This window comes from Cyprinodon tularosa, unplaced genomic scaffold (assembly GCF_016077235.1).
Source record: "Cyprinodon tularosa strain WSP-4 unplaced genomic scaffold, ASM1607723v1 ctg278, whole genome shotgun sequence".
Classification (NCBI taxonomy): domain Eukaryota; kingdom Metazoa; phylum Chordata; class Actinopteri; order Cyprinodontiformes; family Cyprinodontidae; genus Cyprinodon; species Cyprinodon tularosa.
In genome coordinates, this window is record NW_024038983.1 from 1,175,624 (window position 1) to 1,192,811 (window position 17,188).

Consider the following 17,188-nt stretch of genomic DNA (forward strand, 5'->3'; position numbering starts at 1 on the left):
TTGTTAGGTTCTCCAGTAAAGGAAAAAAATATATTTTCTAACACATATGAATATAATTATCAAGAATAACAGAAATCTTACGATGTCCTCAAAATGTTTTTGCATTTAAGAGGATTAAAAATTCATATATACATATATATTGCATAATGCTACCTAAGGAGAGGTGGTCAGTAAAAAGCACTGTTTTTGTTATTAACAAGGATTATCAAAGTTAGGGGGAAAAAAGCTTTTAAATAAATATTTGTAATACCTGCTTGGAAAATTTTCTAAATTAAATTAAGATATATCTTTGACAAAGACACCTGGCTGGTCTTTTCTGAGTAATAAACAGGCATAAATACTTTTTGTAAGAAATCAGAAAAATTTTATTTTCCATGAGAATAAAATGCATTTTTTAATTAGTTAAAAAACACATTTGAAATTCTGAAAAAAAAAAAAATATATAGAAACCCTTGCACTGAAGTTAATTGACAAACATTCTGTCATCAGCATAGACTTTTTTTCAGACATTTTCAGTCTACCTGTATGTAAGCCACAGTTTTTATTTCTTTGCTTTTCTTCTTATTTTTGTGCAAATTATTTATCTATTAAGCAGAGCTGAGACCAACTGGCATCTCGAGTGCTTTTTCTTAATAAGCTGGAGTTAAACTTCATTACCACATCATAGTACCTGTTGTCTCTGAACCATAATGTTGGTATTAGTTTAGTCAATGATACAAAAAAAAAATCAACTTTGTCTAACAGTAGGGAAACAAGGCGTGACAAAAAGTCATGATTCATTATTATATTTCCTCTCCAAACCAGGGAAAGTCCCATCAATACAAAAGTATGTGAGGAGCTCCCCCTTAAAAAGATTTACAAGACATTAAAGAAATCATGGAGGGCTGTATTGTAAAATGGAAAATAAATAGGCAAATATCTGGGAAATTTCATAAAGGCACTGCGATGCAAAGCGAAATATTTATTTTGGAAAAGTTTGATCCTTTTTTTGCACACAGACATGTACAAACAGAGGCAGCCACAATGAGCCTTAGCCCAACTCTAAGTGCTTCCATGTGTGGTATATATCAGGAGGGGAAGAAAGGCTACAGATCTACTGTAGCATCACAAAGTAAATCAAACATTGTTGTAAAATATAAAAAAAATTAAATATATCATGTACTCTAGCTGTAATTCATTTCAGCCATACGACACCAATACATTCTGATAAATGCTGTCTGTCCCTAGAGAAAAAAAACAACAACTCTGTCAGAGGAGATGAAACTTACGTCTTTTGTCACTACTAGAACATTGCACATAACTTGCATCTCAAAGTAGCTGCTATTTTCCTTAATTTGTTAAGATTTAGTTACTTAAAAGGAAGTGTAGCATCTAGTGCTGGCAGGATGTCCTTATTGGAATAATGTACTAGAAATCCCCTTTGTAAGAGTGAATTTAACTTGTGGTTATTCAGTACAGAAAGATGGAACTCTGTTTAGTGTACCTCGATTCACATCATAAAATAAACCCATCTTTGAGATATTGGTTCAAGTCCTTTGTCAACATACCTCAATGCACCTTAAAACCTTTAAAATCCTGCTTTTATAGAGCTGCTGTGATCAGATGATAAATTCATAAAATGTTTTCTACTCCATAAATTATACTAACGGCACTGGGAGCCTACTTTAGAGACAAACCACAGCATCCAAAATGCACAAAAGAGCAGTAACACAGATATTTTTCCCTCCCAGCAGCAGTTAAATTAATACTGTAGACTAAAATGTTTTACTGTTATAATCTGTAGCATTTTTTATTTTATTTGGCTTGTTTGGAAAGGTGCTGGTTGTCAGTCTGACCACATTTACTGATATATATATATAGGACATTTTATGTGGTTTTGACCACATCTATTGATATTTATGAGCATAGACTATTTTTACATAATAAGGAAACTATTTATAACAGCACCTGTTATTTCATATAGGAACAGCTATCACTTTATTTCATACTGTAATAAAAGTCTGTTGTGTACCTTGATTTGCCTTTGACTGAGCTCTTTGCTGTGGGGTCTTTTGTACCAACATTGTTTCAGTTAGTACCAGCAATACAGAATGTTTTAACCCACTTTAAAAACTAATACAGCACAATTATATATATATATATATCGTACTAGTAAGAAAATGTAGTTTACGACTAGGATGACTTATATCTACCAACAGGGAATAAGCTATTTTCATTTGTTCAGTTGTCGTAACCAATACTTGATCTTTGAGAAAATTTCCAGAAATCCAGAATTTCAAAATTGTGGGACAATAAAGGTATATTCTATTCTATTTTATTCTAAAAAACAAAAAATGTGAAAGAAAATATTTTTGATTAATTTTCCGCAAAATCTTTTAAACGTTCTTTTCTAAACTTTCTTTCTCATGTCTTGAAATTCTGAGTGTGGTATATATATATATATATATATATATATATATATATATATATAAAATCTATCTGTAAAGGAACTAAACTATAATTTTTTAAGCTCGCAGCCATGAAACTCCTTAACCAAGTAGAAGAACTACTGCTGTGTCAAAACATAAAAGAAAACTATGAGAGCAAGTCCCCAGTTGAATCCTCACTCCCTTTAGTAAGGGGAGTCCTTAACAAAATTTTATGTTTTCCAATTTATTTATTTGAATCAATTGCACAAAGGAAAGTAGCAGTAGATGAAAGCATATTATTAATCCTCTGCTAGGTCTTTGCAGCATTATTTATGTGCAACATATATTTTACCAATGCATTAGTTTTTATTTTCACTCGCCACAATATGTTGCAATGAAGGTAGTACATGTGTTTAAAAAAATACAAAGTAACAACCTCAGAGAGCTTCTAGAGCCTGAAACATTTGAAATTTGGACCCTTTGGCAGCACAATGAAAAGAAATATACTGAACAGGTAAAAATATTGCAGTGTTGTACAAGTAAAGTCAATCACTTTACCATTTAAGTCTATGCTTCGGCTGAAGCCTCCATTTGTTTGGTTTAATACCTGCGCTTGTTGTGGTTTTCCTAAGTGGGAATGAAGTGAGGAGCAAAGGAGAAACATCGGTGGGTGTTAACTGAGGACACATCCCACCGATCACATGAGACTATCTGAACCGGAGCCACAGCTCACATGTGATAGTAATCAGTAAAGCTGGACCTAATGCTTCCCAACACACACACACACATACAAACAGTTGGCAGGAGTCATATGATTGGCTGGAAACCTGGAACCACAGCACCTCCAGAATGTTCTCCTGCTATCGTCAACACGTCCTCAGGGCTGCCATAAAGACCTGCTTCTCTGGACCAATTTTACCTTTACACTGCTTTAACAATGAAGTATAAACATTTTGTTTTTGGGGATGTAACATATTTTTCTATATCATTCCTAAAAATCTGCTCAAAACTAAACAGTACCATTTTGTATCTTCTTTCCTGAATCCCTCAGGCTCTTCTTTAGATACTGCATCATCTGCTTTTTTGAGGGGTGCCAGTATTTCTCATACTTCTCCCAAAGTTAGATTTATCAATTTTTTTGACAGCAACACAAAAACAAGTTACCTTTAAAGTCTTCGAAAGGGGCCACTAGGTTTTTAAAAAGTTTGAGGATGTACCTGATAAGTCCCTGAAAGAAGCAGCTCAGCCCTGAAAAGTATCTGATAAAACCCAGAAAGAAGGCTCAGGAAAAAAAATAGAAGTGTTTAGTAAAAAAAAAAACAACTGTGAGTTTAGAGGAAGTACCTGTTAAGGTCTGGGAAAGAGTTATGGAAAAGAACAGATAAATGGTTGAGCAAATTCTCTGTGGTTTCCAGAAGTTTTTTTTTTGTTTTTTTTTCATCTTCATTTGCTTTGATGTCTTTTTTTTAATCATCCTGACAATAAATATTGGCATCTTTAAATGATTAAGGTATCTAATTGAGCCATTTCCTAAAATACTAACCTTATCAAAGCATAAACTATATGTTTTAGTTTAAAGGGATGTTCCCTTGTATTTCCAACTATAATAGTAATAGGACAATGTTATCCAATTTTAAGAGACTCCGGAATTTCCCGATACTCCCAGATTACTCATTGAAAAGTTACATTACTATTCAACCCAAATGATATTCTTTACAAATATGTTTGAATAATATTTATAGGTAACATTTTATGAGGATGTGGCTTAGCAGATGTGTAAGTTTATGCTTATGTAATGATTTACTTTAAGACTTTTTACAAATCTTTACCAGGTGTACCCAGAATTGTGGAGGGAGGCTGTATTTAGAGAAACTCCATATCACTGAAAAACCGCCTTATTGGAAGATTTTTCACTTCGAAGTCATCAGAAGCAAGCCATAAGGGTCTGAGTCATGCAAACTAATAACTGCAGAGCTCATTTTAGCCACATCATTGTGGTTTTGTTGGCTGCAAGAGGCAAAAAGACACGCAGTTTCTCAGAATCGGGCTGGCAGAATCCTAATTTTCCATGAGTCTAGGAAAACCAGAAGCAGATGAAAAAAAAGACAACATTTCTATTAGCTTCTCTGAGATTCAGAATGAAGTGCTTTGACTCGTTTTCTTCATTTTCTGCAGTCTTTCATTCATTTTCATCAATAACTCCAATGATAACACTAAAGGTGTCAATGGAGATGAGAAGTGAAGCATGCATTGACTCAACTAAGAGCTAATCTTTGTACCAAACAGGTGTGAATGTTTATTTGTGTATACATCTGTGCCTGCTTGCATCGCTTCCAACAGCTAGGTGTGGAGTGAAAGAGATGCGAGTGCCACAGATGTTCTGATAGCTCACTCTTTTAAAAACGTGATAGGAACTGGCAGCTCATAAGCTTTTGGTTCACATCCGATAGTTGAGGTTACAGCACCTAAATTACATGTTGCCTCCATAGCTAGCGTGGATGATTGGAAATGAGCAGTAATCTCTTGGCTTTTGTTTCTGTGTTTGCACCGAAGGTTTTTGCACAATAATGAGATGCTAAACTACATTTTATTGTGTGTCCCCAAAGAACCTATGAATGTGTTCTTTCTTTGTTTGTATTGGATTTTTGGGAGCTGGGATTGTCTCGCTCATGTGAGGAAATTGTTAGGTCAGTGCAATTGATTGTAGAAAATGAAAACAATACAAGGGTGGTAATGGAAAAGCAATTTCTTTGCCTGTATATTTGAATAGTAAACAACATGAGTAACTACTCTGGTTGTTTTTGGAGTAGATCAGTAATTTGTGGAAAGAAATTGTTTTTTTTATTTGTGCCAAACTTAAGCTAGAAGCAAACTTATGTTTTTATCACATTCCATAAATTATAAGAGTCTTAAATATTAACCCTCACTTTGCATTTTGCATAATTTCTATTCAGTTTTAGAAAGAGAAATAGTAATAACATAATTTTAAAGTAAAAGAGCAGAAACAGAGGAGAAAAAATAAATGTAAATACATCAATGCAATATAATTTTGGTTGTTTTTATTATGTATATTCTAGGTTGGATGGCAATGAGGAAATTATTTTAATTGTAGAAACCACTTTGACCTACATTAATTGTATGAGAAGAGTTCTATAATAAATATTTGATTTGAACAAAACATAAGACCACAGAACTTTTAAAGGAAAACAACAACTGGTTGTGCAACTTTCAATTTAGTAGATTATTTTTAACACATATATTCTGAAGCCAATATACGCTTTAATCTTGAGTATTTACATGCATACACTTCCTTTAATATTTGATTACAAGTTTATGAGTAAGTTGCAAAGAAACTAAATTTTTTGTAGGCATGATCAAGCTTTTGGCGTAATTTTAAGTTAATATTTAAACATTCATCCCTCTTAAAAATTGCGCAGAAGATGATGGTTTTCAATTGTATGGAAATTATGACACAGACTTAATGCAATATACCACCACCAATGGCACCTCAGCATGATGCTGCTACCACCATGTTTAACAGTAGGCCTAGTCCTCCTACCCTCATTTAAACTCCTCTGAACACATTGTGAGTTTTCCCAAAGAGCTCAAATGTTCTCTTTCATTTCCCTAAAAACCTTTCTCTTAAAACTGAATTTGCTTAAACACTTAAATAACAACACATTTTATCTGAGTCTAATAGTGTAGATCATGGGTTTACTTTTCATCAGTCTATGATAAACTGGCTTCATTTTGGACAGTGAAAGTTGTTTTCTGTTATTTTCCAGTTCATTTCAAACTTGAGCCTCAGAGGTTCTTAAATATTCTGAGCAATTCTCTAGACATCTTGAATCACACGCCTTAAACTTGGATACTGTTTGGCTAAACAGACATTAAATCTGGTTTAGATTAAGCTTAAGCCTTTCCAAAATCTCAACCCCATTACAAATTTGACTAATTAAAGCCAGGTTCAGGAGTAAGCTGACCAATTTAAATTGGTCAGGAGGAGTGGTTGTCATTTTGGTAAGACTTTCTCAGCTACATTTAATCCATTAAACCTTTAATCCAGCAATATTCAAAAGATTACACATGATTATAAGTTCAGATGAGGCCTGGAATACCTTTTCTCAGATACCAATCTTTAAGCAGGGATTAACAAACTTTATATGATTTTTTTTTTTTTTATTAAAATCATATACATGTACCTTTTAATATAATTTTTTACATAACTTAAATGTTGTGATTTCATCTGTCTAATGTAGTATATTGTCATAATGAAAGAAATAAGGGCTTAAAAATATGAGTCTGTGTGTAACTAGTAAAAAATTTATCAAGTTTCAATAAAAAATCTATTGAATATGAGTGAATCTCTATTGTGAATGATTTTGACCTCAAGAAAATTTGATTGTTTCGTTCAAATTTCAACTCCTTATTTTTTAAATTGCTGTAGTTTTAAGTTGTGTAAAAAAACAAACTATAAATGCATCAGAAAAAGCTTAAAGAACATGGTGTTCCTATCCCTGATGAAAGTATGCAAACCTTTGACCTGAGCTGTATTAATTAGAGCCAGAGAAACAAATAGCATGGAGATCAGATGTTATGTTGCTCCTCTCATTGAACTCTCCATATCTCTCACCATCTAGAGCCCCGTCTGTCTGTGTGAATTTATAGAAGAAGCTCCTTCAGCCCACTAGAGCTAAATGTCTGCATTTTTTCTAAAAGGCGGTTCTTTGGTGGAAGCAGCTGCGCTAAGTGGAATGAGGATGATGTGCAGCTGAATATTTCAGCTTTTCTTCTGGAACAAAATAAACAATAGCAGGGAGGAAATGGGTTATTTTGTTGTTAGTTATAACTTGAAAATAACTGTGACATCATATATAACGCTTTTTTTTCATCCTCAAAAACAGATGGCGAAACTTCAAGTTAGAATGTAGACTTATCTCACCATGTGGCTTTATTTATAGGTTGGTAGAAGAAGCAGTTGCTATGGTGTTCCAGTGAAGTGGGAATGAACTGTTATCATGTCTAATGCACGGATTACATCCAGAGGGTGAACATCTGGCAAGCAGGCACAGACAGCCAGACCAGCAGACAATCACTGCAGCCACGGAGCAGTAAAGATGTTGATCTTTGCAGCAACGGGGGCTGATTGCTCGTGATTTGCATCAGATGCAATCACACACGAAATAAAAAAGTTGTTTTACTGCTTGTGTTTGTGTAGAGATATAATGTTTATGTCAGAAAAATAATTCAGCATTACTGTTTAATGAGTGATTATTTTTGAACATTGTTATTCTCTCATTGAGTTTATTCTCTAGAGACTAAAGCAAATCTGTGTGATTGAAATTTTAACAGCCAAATGTGAAGCTGAATTGTTTTATTTCCATCAATAATACTCTATCTGAATTTTCTGTTAAAATACATTAACTGGAAAAATCTATTAGTTGAACTTGGGCTGATAATGTCTGCATAATAAATTTGTGATTGATCCTTATAGCATAAATATAAGAAACTTTGTTCTGCAGCTTCTGACAATGCTGGATAAGGAGGAGGGTTTATGTTTTGACTAATCAGTGATCAGGGAATCACCAATTTGCCAACTGGTTCTTTGATAGATATGTAAGAAAAATGTTTGGATCTATTATGGCAAATCTATATATAGAGTTTTCAAAACGGTATTGGGATTTTCAGTGGATCCTTTTCCCTTGGTCAGATACAAATACGAGCCTGTGGGCCTGTTTCTATCTTCCAAATGCATTAGGGACCTTTTTAGAGTTCAACTTCTGGCTGAAACTCTGCTGATCTCTGCCAGCAAACTGAAACTGTCTCATCACTAATTGTCCCAAAATGTATTTTAAACTCAAAGGAGAAATTAAACAAAAAAACAATCTTTCCCCTGGTCATTGTACTCTGAAGGCACAGAGAAGAAAATACAGGCAGGGGCCAGGAGTTTGTGCAAAGGTGTCACATCAAACATGAACAAGAGATAATACCACAAATTTGCTCCAGTAGTACCAGTAATGAACGTACTCTAATTAATTCTGTTTTTCTGAAATCCTTTTTAACAAATTATCAATAAGGCTTTCTGCAAACCTTTATCAGACATGCCAAAGTGGTCAGTGCCTCATTAACTCAGAAGATAAAAAATAAACAAATTGTCCCTCTCTTTATCCAGTGTCCCCATCATAAGCAGCCTACTGGTTGGGCCTGACACATCTGGGATATATTGCTCCCTTTGGGCATTGTTTCTCATCCCGTATGCACACACAAGCTCAGAAAAGCACAACTGTGTCCATCAGCTGGAGCCCCATTGCTGTCTACTGGGAGCAGGTACGTGTCGTATCCTGTTCATGTCTTCACCTGTCACATGCCACATTGGGACTACAGTAGTAAAATCCGGAAGCGGGAAATAACAGCAGCATTTTTAGACAGGCAACGCAGAATGAGTTAGATCCCTGATTATTTAAAAAACACAGCACAGGACATTAACAAGGACATTTTTTTTTTTACAAATTTTCTACCCATTGTCTCTGGTTCATTAGTTGAAGAATTGATGTAGCTCAATGTTATTGTGCAAGTTAGGCCATAAATGTAGGAGCATTGGTACAATGGCTTTCTTTATTCCTAAAATGATTGCACAGCAGGGGAAAGAAATGCTTGCCGCAGCTAAAGTGGTCCATGGAGCAATGGTGCATTATAATAAATTGTACTTTCACAGCTCAGTAAAGTAACATGTAGATTGATGGAGCACATTCATCACCGTGCTAAATTACCTCTCCTTTCACACTAATCCTAATGTAGAAGAATATTTCAAGCCAAGTCAGAAAAATACAGATTTTTAGTTTTAAAAGAACTGATTATGAACCGAAACCATAGCTCAGCTCCATTGCTACACTCCTGAAAGATGTTACCAACCGAATAGGCTTTGAGCACAATGCATTACACAGCTGGCCACTATGTGTTTAAGTCTCCGACCTAGACATTTTAATCCCCGCCCAGACATGTTGAAAAACCTCCTATGGAGCAAGATTATTAACTGTAACCTTAAATATATATATATATATATATATATATATATATATATATATATATATATATATATATATATATATATATATATATATAGAAAAAAGACACAAACAACTGATCCACACAGCATAGTGCACAGAATTAACTATCCAAATTTGTCTTATTAGATTGTGACAGAAGATTTTTAATATTGATGCGACTGCGCAAAAGACATAATAATCTGTTTAATCTTAACCAACTTTAAGTTTAGGTTAATTGTGCTTACCCTTAGTTGGTTCTACTCATGCAATTAAAATTACAATTTTACATAAGATACTCAACAATGTTTACAAGACGACTCAGGTGTTTCACTCCATCGCCTTATGTTGTCTATTTAACACTCCAGGTATAGTTAAGGCCAAACTTATACATACATTTTAAATTTTAATTCTTTTCATTTAATAAGGCAGTTATTTTTAAACAAGAAATAAGGCAGTCATCTCTGAAAGATATAAAATTATGTAAAAAAAGATCTAATCTTTTACTGAAAAAGCAAACCTAAAAATGGTTTATATTCTAAATCTGAAGTCACGTTTACCAACTATTTTCCAGATTTTACTGTTTTTTTTTTTCATGATATAGAAATCTGACGGATAGCAATTCATGCCCTGATCATTTCATGGCATATGATATAATGATTAGCTGTTTCAACCAGATTTCCTTCTGCTGAATTAAGTCCATGCTGGGTTAGGAAACCTTCATCTCACTGACTTCTGATCACCTCATTTGGTGAAAATTCACTGGGTGTGAATGTGAAAATCAATTTAACAAAATGCTTCAAACTGTTAAATTATAATCATTCAGAAAAATAAGCTGACAGTTAAAAATAAATTATGACAGAATTTTGTTGAGTTTGTCAGTGAAAATCAGAAACAGTGAAAAAGTGTAGCACAACCTCTGCACTTAATACCCAATGGAGGTAAAAAATACTAACTGGCATTAAGGGAATCAAATCTTTAAAAGGTTTCTACTCGTATAAAGAATTTCCCTTTTGAAATAAGCACCAAGTATTTGAGTCTGTGCAGCTTTTTGCCATTACCCTTTTCTTTAATCTTTCACCCCAAAGATTCTCTCTTACTGGATTGTTGACTTTGGGTTAAAGTAATTTAAATTTTTATAAATATTTTAGCTTTAAAACTAAAGAACAACCTGTTATGATTCTAGTATAAACTATCGAGTTATTTTTTTAATACCAAAAGATTTCTTTCAAAAAAAGGTTTAATGTTGTCTTGTTTTGCAGAAACAAGAAACAAAAATGTTCAAAATCTACAGGTTCTTAAATATCAACCAAAATTCTTTTTTAGATGTTTTTCTTGCACTACATCTTGTAGAATAAATTATGGATACTATTAAAAAAAAGTAAAAAATTTCTGCTGTTTGGAAGTTGGAAGATTTTCCAAATTTCTCCTACAGACCTGGTCACTGGCAGGCACCACCTCTGAACTGCAACCAGACAATAAACCACGACTTCCAAACTCCTGTCCTGAAACTTTTGAACAGGATCTGCCTCAGCAAACTCTGAGCTAAATAGTTTGGTAATTAGCAGCAGTCAGTAGAACTTTGTCATGCTGGAAGCATCTCTGGGAAGCATTGAACCCCGGACACGCATCTAACACACATTTGTCACCAAGGACAGGTGTTTCAGAGCCCTGACCTAAACAGTCTTAGGCTGTAAATAATTCATGCCTTATGCTAAAGTGCTTGCTCTCTTACCAGGCAGGTCACAGCCAAGAACCTCCATCCTCATACCGATGCCAGCAGGTGACCATCGCTCTGGAAAAACTCTGATGTGCTGGGCGACAATCTCGTCAAACCTCCTCACTTCTGGAGTATCATAATGGCTGTTCCCCTCAAAGATCTGAGTAAACACATTTAGAGATGATGTCATTCTTCAAGATTAAAAAAGCTTTGTCCAAAATCATTTTTAAAAGTGTCATTTCAGATTATGCACGGATGTTGCAATTCCAGTTTTGGGCAATACTGACACTGCACTGCAAAAACATCTGTATCAAGTGTATTTGACAATGGAATGAGTATATTTACTCCTTAAGTAAGATAATTAGATATTATGCACTTAAAATAAGACAATGCAATAGTTTTTTTTCTTATTTTAAATATAAATTTTCTTGTTCTATGGGCAAAGTGTCTCACTCACCTGCTCAATTCAAGAAAAAAATCCCTTATTTTAATCAAAAATGACTTAATTAGATTTCAATTTTTTGCAGTGTGAGCCTGAATGTTAGAAAACTCAAGGAAATACAAACATATTACTATTTTCTATTTAACTCTCACCGACAAAGGAACAGTAAGCCTGTCTGAAGTCATACAGCAGAGCTAATCAACATTGTTTCTCATCTCAGTGTGACATGTGTCATAAAAAATAACAAGTGTGTTCCTTTTGATTTTCAAATATTCTTTGAGGCAGCAGCAGCCTCTAGCAAAGGAAAAGAAAAGAGGAAAAAATAGGGTTTATTACAAACCTAGAGCTAGACAAGACTAGACAAGACTACTATTGGTTTCATGGATTAAGTTGTATTTTCTGCCTTTAAGATTTCTAAACTAAAAGGAAAAAAAACTTAGATGATTTTCCCAGGATGCTCATTTAAAAAGACAGCCAGATGAGAGCGAACAGGATTTTTAACATCAGTTGAAAACCCCGGCAGTAGTAGAACTATTAAAGCATTTTAAGACAGTCTCAGAAAGGAGCATGAAGAGCCCTGTCTCATGGTGCGTTAGACTGCCAGCAGTGTTGAGTAGTGATGCAGAAAAGACATTTTTAATTAACACCCATGAGAGACAAATAGGGGATGAGTGAACAAGTGGAGGAGAGAAAGAAAGAGTAAAGGGAAAAGGAAAGAAGGCAGAAATAAGCAATGGGATTGAGCAGATTAAATGCAGTTGTTTTTAGAGGTGATGCTGGAATGAAATTAACTTTCTACCAAACAAAAAAAAAACATTTTAAAGTTGAGGTAGATAAAATTTGAGAGAAAAATCTCTAGATTTATGAAGAGTTTGTATAAAGTACATGTTAGGAAACTGAATAAAGACGAAAGAAAATGAACTTGCAATGTTTATTTTAGGTTAATTTTTATTTACCTTAGCAAACCCAGTTTTGCTGTCAATGATGTAACTCCAGTCTTTTCCATTTAGGCTGTGTGCCAGTTTGTACTTCCTCACAAAAGCTCGGCTGTCAGAACTTGTGCTGCCCTCCAACCCTCTGGCACCCTGAGTTATTATGCCTCGGACCGTCTTGGGTACACCTAGATCCACCTGCAATACAGAAAAAACGTGTCTAGACCTTTCAGTTTGGGATGGTGGTGGTCTTTAGTCCTTATTCTTCACTAAAAGGACATTTTTCAAACCATAGAAACATTTAGACATAATTTCATGACTAAAGGAGGCTTTAAATATCAGACATTTGTTTCTTTCATGAAATATTTTCCTAATATTAGTAAATTATTTGTATTTTATACATTAATTATTTTATTGTACAAATATGATGCCTAAAAATGATAAACTAATTGCATTTTCTCAATATTGATACCAGCTTAAAGTGTCCTAAAAATGCCTATTATTTAATATATGCAGAAAGAAAATTTGGTTAAGTAAAACTGCAACAGTCATGATTACAACACAAGCCGAAAAAAGATGTATTTTAAGGTAACACTCTATGGATTCTAATATTATTACTTTTATCCAGTTTTAAAGATTCATCACACAGTGACAAATAGAGTTTAGACTCAACTTTTCAAAGAAAATTAAAGTTTTGGTGCTAAAATGTACTTGAATGACAAAACATGGAATTTTTTCGCAAAATATCAGAGCCTATTGTTAGACATCACTTGGGATATGTTTTAAAATATAAAATGGACTCGATTTACAAAAACAAAATAAAGATGGCTGTCTAAGGTTTTATAAATGGTGCATTACACAGTTAACAGGAACACAAAGGTGAACTTATGACGTAAGCAAATCTAATTATCATGCAGTTATTTTGTGTATAACATCTCATTGAAATCATGTTTATTGTTAAAACATAATCAAAAACTATTTAATTATATTTTTCAAATCTTTATAATAAAATGAGACTTATGATTTAGTGCCTCTCTGATGCATCTACAGTCAAATATGGTCATATAACAGTTAATTCTTCGGTAATGTGCATTTGCTGAAAAATTCACCCGATAATGGGAACTCTACTCAGGAAGATCTTTTGTACATTAGTTTTGCAGCATAAAGTTAAAGTCACAGACCTGCAGCCACTCCTCTCCAGCTATAGGTTGTGTCGGGTTAGGAAACCAGCCCGACCGGCTGGCGACCAGTCTGGCCGCCCCCATTGAGCCGTGGATGTCCCTCATGGAGGATGCTGAGATCTGGGAGTCAGGGAGGAGGCCAGACAGCATGCCTTGCAGCTCTGAACAGGGAGCATCTAAGAGATACCCAAAGAGACAGATAATACAATAGGTTTCAAATGAGTATTTAAAGATTTTTACACATATAATTGTTGAAATCAGCTAACTAAGATATGAAAAGCCAACAAAATTTGAATTACATTTGTAGCCGAGTGCCTATAATCCAAGAGTCTGCCAAGGAAAAGGAGTAAATGAAAATATAGCTGCAAGTAATGCTGCTATCATTCAAACAACTTAAAACATTTCAACCAATCACATCTAGCTTGGATTTACACTTCAAGTAACTTTATACTGTTTATTTTTCTGTAAATAACCGACTTATGGTAGAAATAACTACATAATGGAAAGTTTAAACGGACAACATGGTTTGCTAATTAATTAAAGTCCCAGAACTGAATCCACCAGATCCTCCAGCGATGCTCCCAGTTTGGGGATTCCTGGAGCTGCAGCTGGATCCATTGGTACTTCCATTTGATCAGGACCCAAAACTGTTATTCCTCTAAAAACAGAGGTACAGTGACACGGAGCAGTGGGAGATCTGAGCAAGAAACCAGAGCTCAACTCATAGCCGCATGTGGCCAGCACTGCACCTAGGCATTTTTAAAGCCACTTATGAACCTATAAAGAGCATTCCTTAGTTATTCATATTCTTTAACATTTCTTGTATCTTCTATTTAGATTGAAACCAGCTTTTTCTTCGCGGTGCTCCTTTATCCTACGTCACACGTTTAGTCCCTTATTTTGCATCTTGATAAAACAGTTCAGATTTTTCAAATCCAGTGACAGTCATACATGGCAGGTGCAGCATCGTCTCGCTGTAATTGCCATAATTACAGCCATAATTGACACTTGCATTGCTAGAAGCTTGTCCTTTGCATTGTTTTGAATTGCTGCAGTCCTGAACGTACCCTTACATAGAGATCAAATGTAAAGCACTGTGGGTACAGGAATTGCACTTTGTGTAAATTAAACACATACAGAAGGACTTTCTTTTATTGTTGCAGTAGAATACATTTTGCCTTCTGTAAACAATAAGGCCACAGTTCAATAAAAACATATTTAATCAAGCTAATATGAAAACAGCTCAACATGAGCTCAGGTCAGTCTACAGCTGACGACATGATGTCATGGATGCAGGTGAGGAGTTAAGCACAATAGCTTCACTGCTTCTTAAAATGTGAAGTTATTAAGAATCAATCTTATTACAGAATGAATTCCCAATGAATTTCCAAACAGCATTCAAATGAAGATGTTGTATTTATTTATGCACGCACAGTTTAAATGTGTGTACTTTTTTTTGTCTTTTTTCTGTATATGTGTTTCTATTTAAAATAGCTGGACTCCGGACAGAGTTCAGGGCGAGGTTGTTTCCTCTAGGTGTGCTTTTACTCTAGATCTTGTTGTTTTAAGAGAAACATAGAAAACATTTACAGTGTTGCGCAATTTTGCTTATATATATATATATATACATATATATATATATATATATATATATATATATATATATATATATATATATATATATATATATATATATATATTTACAAGTTAAAGGAATAGTACACCCAAAACATGATTAGCCTTCATTTTCTACTCACCCCCATGCTGAACAACACTCTGGAGTACTTTTTTGATATCTCAAATGCATCTGGAGATCTGGGAGGCTTCTTGCTGTCTGCTGACATTCAAATAATGGAGATCTATGGTGCCCGAGACAGAAAGGTCCATAAAAGTCCACAAAAAACGTGTCAATATTCCTCCATACTGCTCGTCCAATGTATTCCAAGTGTCCTGAGTGGGTAGCATCCAGAATTTACTCGAAACGAAGTCATTTAGAATGTTTTTAGAGCATAAACAGTAGTGTATAGGATTTCCTGAAAGCGCGCACCTGCGCGTTCACAACGCTACGGAAGCCGGCAGACCAAACCAGATGAAAGTGCGCATTCAGCGTCTGCTCTGCCAATAATGCAAGCGTAGAAGAAGAAATGTGCTGTTTACCTGTGCAAAGAAAGAAACAACGAAAGAAAAATGTCTGAGGACTTCAGTGTTGAGGAAGAGCATGAGTTATTTGCCGAGCTGATTGCGCACTTTCATCTGGTTTGGTCTGCCGTGGTTTCCGTAGCGTCGTGAACGCGCATTCAGGAAATCCTATACACTACCGTTTATGCTCTAAAAACATTCTAAATAACTTTGTTTCCAGTAAATTCTGGATGCTACCCACTCAGGACACTTGGAATACATTGGACGAGCAGTATGGAGGAATATTGACACGTTTTTTGTGGACTTTTATGGACCTTTCTGCCTCGGGCACCATAGACCTCCATTATTTGAATGTCAGCAGACAGCAAGAAGCCTCCCAGATCTCCAGATGCATTTAAGATATCAAAAAAGTACTCCAGAGTGTTGTTCAGCATGGGGGTGAGTAGAAAATGAAGGCTAATCATGTTTTGGGTGTACTATTCCTTTAAATCCTCCAAGTGGTCAGATAGATACAGTAGTGGCCTAACCAAAGAAAACGGAGGTAATGCTGTCAGTTTCACTTTTCAGGTTAAAATTTCCAACATGTTAAAATGAGGGAATCCTTGTAAATAAGAGAGCACAGTAAAATGTACTAGCTAATAATGTTACTACTCAGTCTGATAATGGTATGGAAGCTGCATCAACTCTGCAGCAGTTGTGCAGAGTAAAAGGCAAGTAAGAGTTGCAGCACTAAGGCGGCAGAGTTTTCTAAAATATTAAAAAAAAGGAGGGCATCTGGCTTATCGTCCAATATGCAGCAAGGAAGGGCCAGGGTTGATTTCTTCTATCTCATGTCTCCCTTAACCATTAAAATAAACAAGAGATGATTGTTAGGAGGCGGTGCAACATCAAAAGATCCAGACCTTGTAGAAAAAATGGGTCCACAATAACAATTTTAAAGAGTTTTTTGCCTAATCATGAATGCAATAAACATAATAATCAAGAGTTAATGTTGGTCATAATTTTGGAGAAAAAGATCTTTGTTTATTCCTGAAACAATTTGTTACAACATCAATTGATGTCTTACACCCCAGAGCCTCTTCCTGCTGTTTTTCCTTCATCCTGTTTCATTATTTTCTCATCCTGCGGTTGAAAAGTTGACACATAACTTTAACCGAGCAGTCAGACAGGGATCCTGTGTGGGGAATTGGGGCAGCGCTCTCCCAAAAGCAAAAAAAAAAAGGCTAAATAAAAGCATGCTGAAGATCAAAGCCGAGCTGTTTATTACAGAGACAAATGAGTTTTAATCTAATAAGCCTCAAAAACAGCACTGTGATGAATAAT

At 34.8% G+C, this 17,188-nt stretch overlaps 1 protein-coding gene across 3 annotated transcripts in view; it reads right to left on the minus strand.

The window, feature by feature from the left end:
* The window catches only part of LOC119786748 (neuropilin-2-like), a 120,054-nt gene that overhangs the window by 34,790 nt on the left and 68,076 nt on the right, over positions 1–17,188 (minus strand). For all 3 annotated transcript variants that reach the window (XM_038290266.1, XM_038290264.1, XM_038290265.1), the window contains exons 8-10: positions 13,727–13,902; positions 12,570–12,743; positions 11,187–11,331 (exon numbers count right to left, since the gene is read on the minus strand). In XM_038290266.1, coding sequence (XP_038146194.1) covers positions 11,187–11,331; positions 12,570–12,743; positions 13,727–13,902 — 495 coding nt within the window. The remainder of the gene's footprint in view (positions 1–11,186; positions 11,332–12,569; positions 12,744–13,726; positions 13,903–17,188) is intronic.